Below are 6,106 nucleotides of genomic sequence, written 5' to 3'. Positions count from 1 at the left end.
AGTGGAACACAAATGGAGAATATACACACCCCAAAGGAAGAAACTCCAATAACAACCAAAACGGCTATTGACGAACTAACAACAAAGTTGGTAGAAACCTCTGCAACACCAGTTGGTACTGAATCTTCAATAGATGAGATATCAAGTGGAACACAAATGGAGAATATACACACGCCAAAAGAAGGAACTCCAATAACAACCAAAATGGCTATTGAAGAACTAACAACAAAATTGGCAGAAACCTCTGCAACACCAGTTGGTACTGAATCTTCAATAAATGAGATATCAAGTGCATCGCAAATGCAAACTACACAAACACTAGAGGTGGCAGACGGAAGTACGATAACTCCTAGTGAAGAATTAACATCCCATTTTGTCGAAACCTCTGCAACAGCAAAAAGCACTGAATCTTCAGTATCTACGAAAACTGTTAGTGAGGAAATTTTGTTGTTAATTGATATCTCAGCTGCTGAAGATTCACTAGCTATTCCTGTTGCAGATGTTTCTCCAAGTGCATCGGAAATACAGACTACACAAATGTTCCTTCTGCTTCCTCTAGTTTGGTAGTTAATGGTGATTGCTAGGGAGGTTTTGATGTTAATTGCTGTTGCTGAAGTTTGTAAAAGTTTTGTTGTTAATTCCTCACTAGCAGTTTTGGTAGATACTAAAGATTCGGTGCCTTTTGCTGTTGAAGATGTTTCGACAAAAATAGGTGCTGAAACTTCCGTAACTGAGATATCAAGTGTATCGCAAATGCAGACTTCACAAATGCCAGAGGTATCACAAGAAACTTCTGCCTCTACCAAAACGGCTAGTGAGAAATTAACATCAATATTTGTAGAAACCACTCCCACAGAAAAAGTTACTGAATCTTCGATAAATGAGATATCAAGTGGAACACAAATGGAGACTACACAAACGCCAAAAGAAGGAACTCCAATAACAACCAAAACGGCTATTGAAGAACTAACAACAAAATTGGTAGAAACCTCTGCAACACCAGTTGGTACTGAATCTTTAATAAATGAGATATCAAGTGCATCGCAAATGCAAACTAGACAAACATTAGAGGCGGCAGATGGAACTACAATAACTCCTAGTGAGGAACTAACATCTCATTTTGTCGAAACCTCTGGAACAGCAAAAAGCACTGAATCTTCTTTATCGACGAAAACTGTTAATGAGGAATTAACAACAAAATTTGGAGAAACATCTGCAACAGCAACAGCTACTCAATCTTCAGCAGTTGAGATATCAAGTGCATCGGAAATACAGACTACACAACTGCTAGAGGAAGCAGAAAAAACATCATTCACTAAGAAAACTCCTAGTGAGGAACTGACATCGATATTGGTGGAGACTACACAAACGCCAAAGGAAGGAACTCCAATAACAACCAAAACAGTTATTGAAGAACTAACAACAAAATTGGCAGAAACCTCTGCAACACCAGTTGGTACTGAATCTTCAGTAGCTGAGATATCAAGTGCGTCGCAAATGCAGAATACACCGATTTCAGGGATATCAACGAACCATCCTATCGAGGAATCAACACCTGAAGAAGTAGAAACCTACAAAAGTCCCGAGTCTTCATCAATTACTTTTATCGCTTCTACTAGTGGTAAGATAATTTAGTATTATATAACGATTTTTGTTTTCTTTATAAATGTATGCTCAATCCATTTTCTTTGATAGAATAAAATTATATGGTTAAGAGCCTTAGTCGTAATTTTGTTATTCGGAATTATTTTTTATGATGTGGCTGACATCTTTTTTCTTTCTGGTCTCTTTCTGCTTGCTATCTTTGGTTTCCATATGTAATAATGAGTTAAGAAATATGAAGTTTAGTATTAGATTTTTGTAGATTTCAAAATAAAATGTTCTTGTGGCTCCTGGTTAAATAAAAGTAATAAAACTAATAATTAAGTATGTGCAATGTAGTGTGTTAAAACTTCACATGTAAAATAATAAAGTAAAATAATTTCCTGTGAAAGATAACGTTATTACAAATTTAAATACAGCTGAGGAAGTAAATAATTGAAAGTTAGTTTGAAATAAGTAAGAAATATTCAACCTTTTCTTGTTTTTACAACTGTTTTCCATTTTAATATGTTTGTCATTTTTTTTAGTATTAGCTCAAGACTATATCATTCCTGTGTCCAACGTCAGTTTTAAACCTAAATTTACTGTTATGAGCAACTGATGATCCTTTTTACTAGGACTCGTTCCAAAAGTCAAATATTTTACAGTAATGTTTTAAATAAACTCTTTGATAAAGAAACGCCCCCCCCCCCCCCCGCCCAGTGGCACAGCGGTATGTCTGCGGACTTACAATCGGTTGGCATGCGTGCAACGGATTGAAACATTCAAGGTTTAAGACATGCAGCTGAACAAGCTTTGCACTTTCATTCCTAGGCGCGATATAAAAGTTACTGTCAATCTCATTATTCGGTTACAAAAACGAGACAAAGCTCTTGTGACGGCGGGTGTTACTGACTGACTGTCTTTCTTGTCGTCAGTCGTTCCAAATTAAGTACGTCTATAACTGGATTCTAGAAGTCTTTGATCTGCTTGCTTAGTTCACGTGTGTATAAGGTGCCGTTCAGGATACAAATTTCAAATCCTGTTCTTACATTAATACATATTATTTTGGGCAATAATAATATTTTATATTTCCGGATTTGGTGGGAAATCCTTTATTAAAAGCCTACGAGAAGCTTAGATGAAAAACTTAGGATGTAAAAAAAAAGGAGTACATGTGTGTGTACCGGATCAGCGGTAAGTTTACAGACTTACTTGCCCCTCTATAAACACACAAACTACAGTTCCATATGTGTAGTTTTCTCAGACAAAACTCGACGTAAAACACAACTAGGTAAGCATATAAATAAAATTAAGACAAGACAAACCAGAGTATCGCTTAAGTCTAGTAGGCCCGGCATGGCCAGGTGGTTAAGTTGCTCGACTCGCAATCTGAGGGTCGCGGGTTCGAATCCTCGTCACACCAAACATGCTCGCCCTTTCAGCCGTGGGGGCGTTACAATGTGACGGTCAATCCCACTATTCGTTGGTAAATGAGTAGCCCAAGAGTTGGCGGTGGGTGGTGATGACTAGCCGCCTTCCCTCTAGTCTTACACTGCCAAATTAGGGACGGCTAGCGCAGATAGCCCTCGTGTAGCTTTGCGCGAAATTCAAAAACAAACAAACAAACTTAAGTCTAGTAGTAATAACAAGTTAGGTACTACGGTATGTTTCGAATCTCGCGCAAAGCTACACGAGGTCTATCTGCGCTAGCCGTCCCTAATTTAGCAGAGAAAAACTAGAGGGAGAGCAGCTAGTCATGACCACCCACCGTCAACTCATTGGCTAGTCTTTTACCAAGTGACCGTCTCATTATAAAGCCCCCCACGAACCTCAGATTGCGAGTCAAGCGCCATAACTACCTGACCATACCGGACTTGGTTAAAGGAGAATGAATTATAATAATATTACCATTTATTAGATGAAACAGTTTGGAATTTCTGGAAAGTGGTTGAATTTAATTATTAGTTGCATGATCTCGCTGTTAACGATCTTTTCAACCACAATCATTTTGAGATCCAAACGAGTTATCAAATTTTATTCCAATAAATATGTTACTTTATTTTTTGCCTAAATTTATTGTAAATCTGAATGTTCATATTAACCGTAAAAAAAACACTTTTTTTGTTTTCTGGTGATATTTTCACGACGACGTAGTTCCCAGTGGATCAGAATTAAAACGCTAAAATCCGGGGTTTGATTCTTGGTAGAAGACAAAGAGCAGATGGCTCATTATTCAACTTTGTGCTTAAAAAGTGCATTATTAGAAGTTACTTATTCAGAATCTGTTAATAAAGAATGTTGGGTAAGACAAAAAATTATTAAGTACTTTAACTCTTAAATGTTCTTGGTATTTTTTTAATGCTTGAAAATTATTTTGTTAAAGAATTCTAGGTAAGAATCATTATAAAAAACTGACTCGCACATATGTCTTTAACGCTATAAACGAAAACCAAGCAATATTTTATCTCGGTCCGTTACATGTCTAAAGTCTGCATGTGCTGCTTATGACTTCCAATATTACTAGTCGTCCCTCTCTCAGTAGCTCAGCGGCAAATCTGAGGGCTTACAACGCTAAGAATTGGGTTTCAAAATCCGCGGTGGGCATAGCACAGATAGCCCATTGTGAAGCTCTGTGCTTAACTACCTACAAATAATTTCTGTTTTAGATTATTGTACTCAAGTGTGAGAACGAGGTCATAAATCTTGGCTATTAAGTCTATAATTGGTTGAGTTTTAATTTAACCAAACGAGATGAATAGAGAATGTTAGGCCCCCAGTGGCACAGCGGTATATATGTGGACTTACAACGCTAGAAACCAGGTTCCGATACCCGTGGTGGGCAGAGCACAGATAGCCCTTTGTGCAACTTTGTGCTTAACTACAAACAAACAAACAGAAAATGTTAGTGTGGTTAAAAAGAGGTGTGTGTGTGGGGGGGAAGGGGTTTGCCAATTACAGGTTTATAAATATTTAGAAAACTTACGGGTTTTTTGCATCATTTAATACCCATGATATCCGTTAAAAACAGAAAGTTATCTTTACAGAAGAGACAGTAAAATACCTACCACTGCTGCTATCGTGTTCACCAAGTCAAACAATATTCATCTTACACCTCGGGTATTTCGTTACTGATTTGCAATTTTTAATTAAGTAACAATAGTAGTAACAATGTGTAGAAATACAACATAGTTTAGTTCCCCCCTCTTTTTTTCAGACTTCAGTCACACAGAGAGACAAGTTATGTCTGAGGTAGCAGAGAACGCTGCTACATTAGCTGTAACAAAACTGCCAGTGACATCCGAAAAGCCATCTTCGGCGGAAGAAATCTCTATGACCCACTCACTTGTAGCTGAAGCGGTGGACGCCACTTTTCAGTCTAAATCTTCTACAGTATCTTCAAAAATAATGCTGCCCACTGAAAACGAGACAAGCACACCAACAGGAAGAGTTGAGATTCGTACAGCTAGTGTGGGAATAGCTGAGGAACCAACAATAATGAATCAGCTGACAGAGTCGGAGACTTTACAAAACGTATTCCAATCATCCCTTTCTTCGTACATTTATTTCGAAAATGTAACAAATACACGGACTTCCACAATGCAGAAAGTCACTCCATCCCCAGGTCCAACTAAAAGAAGTCAGCTAACCAATGAGACAACATTACTAACTAGTCAAGTACCAGAAATATTTATTTCACATCTGACAACGGTTGTTTCGGAAAACGTAACCTCGGAAATCGACCAACTTCATTCCGATCACATTTCTTCTGTTACACCAGTTTCCACTCTTCTATCAGACTTTACCGAGAGCACATCAAGGGAACATCTAACCACATCTTTAGTCCAGTCAGCAGCTGGTGGAAGAACTACTACAAGTACCGCGATGGAAGCCACTGGTAAGTTGATTTTCGAATGTGTTAATTTTGTGTTAATGAAAGTGCTGTTGTGTAGAAGTGATGGAATGGAATTTTGATGCATTTGAAAGAAAAAACTTGTCATGTTGTTGCATTTGAAAGAAAACTTGTCTATTATTCCTCTTCTTAAATTTGTAAAGTATCCTTGTGGATCAAAAAAAAGAGCATCAAATCTTCTTGAGTAAGCCTATCATAAAAAAATATAAGAGCGAAGAGTGGTTAATATATTTGAAATGTAAGTCCAAGGGTTTATGGGTCGAGACCTGTTGCTGCAAAAAACACACTTTTTTCAGGCAAGAATAACCAAAAAGTTGCCGGCTTCCTTCTAGTCTTATCAGTTCTTCCTCCTAGTCCTATCAGTTCTTCCTTCTAGTTTTATTAGTTCTTCCTTCTAGTCTTATCAGTTCTTCTTTCTAGTCCTATCAGTTCTTCCTTCTAGCCCTATCAGTTCTTCCTTCTAGTCCTATCAGTTCTTCTTTCTAGTCCTATCAGTTCTTCCTTCTAGCCCTATCAGTTCTTCCTTCTAGTCCTATCAGTTCTTCTTTCTAGTCCTATCAGTTCTTTATTCTAGCCCTATCAGTTCTTCCTTCTAGTCCTATCAGTTCTTCT

General features: G+C 37.6%; 1 protein-coding gene across 1 annotated transcript in view; it reads left to right on the top strand.

The window, feature by feature from the left end:
• Positions 1-570: 570 nt before the first annotated feature.
• Positions 571-6,106, top strand: part of LOC106476979 (mucin-5AC-like) — a gene marked incomplete at its 3' end in the record, with an annotated part of 10,313 nt that continues 4,777 nt past the window's right edge. Inside the window, exons 1-2 of the mRNA XM_013937593.1 lie at positions 571-1,621; positions 4,799-5,479. Coding sequence (XP_013793047.1) covers positions 571-1,621; positions 4,799-5,479 — 1,732 coding nt within the window. The remainder of the gene's footprint in view (positions 1,622-4,798; positions 5,480-6,106) is intronic.

The sequence above is a fragment of the Limulus polyphemus genome, unplaced genomic scaffold (assembly GCF_000517525.1).
Source record: "Limulus polyphemus unplaced genomic scaffold, Limulus_polyphemus-2.1.2 Scaffold12399, whole genome shotgun sequence".
Lineage (NCBI taxonomy): Eukaryota > Metazoa > Arthropoda > Merostomata > Xiphosura > Limulidae > Limulus > Limulus polyphemus.
Note: the sequence above shows the minus strand (reverse complement) of the source record. Positions and strands in the feature narration are given on the sequence as shown.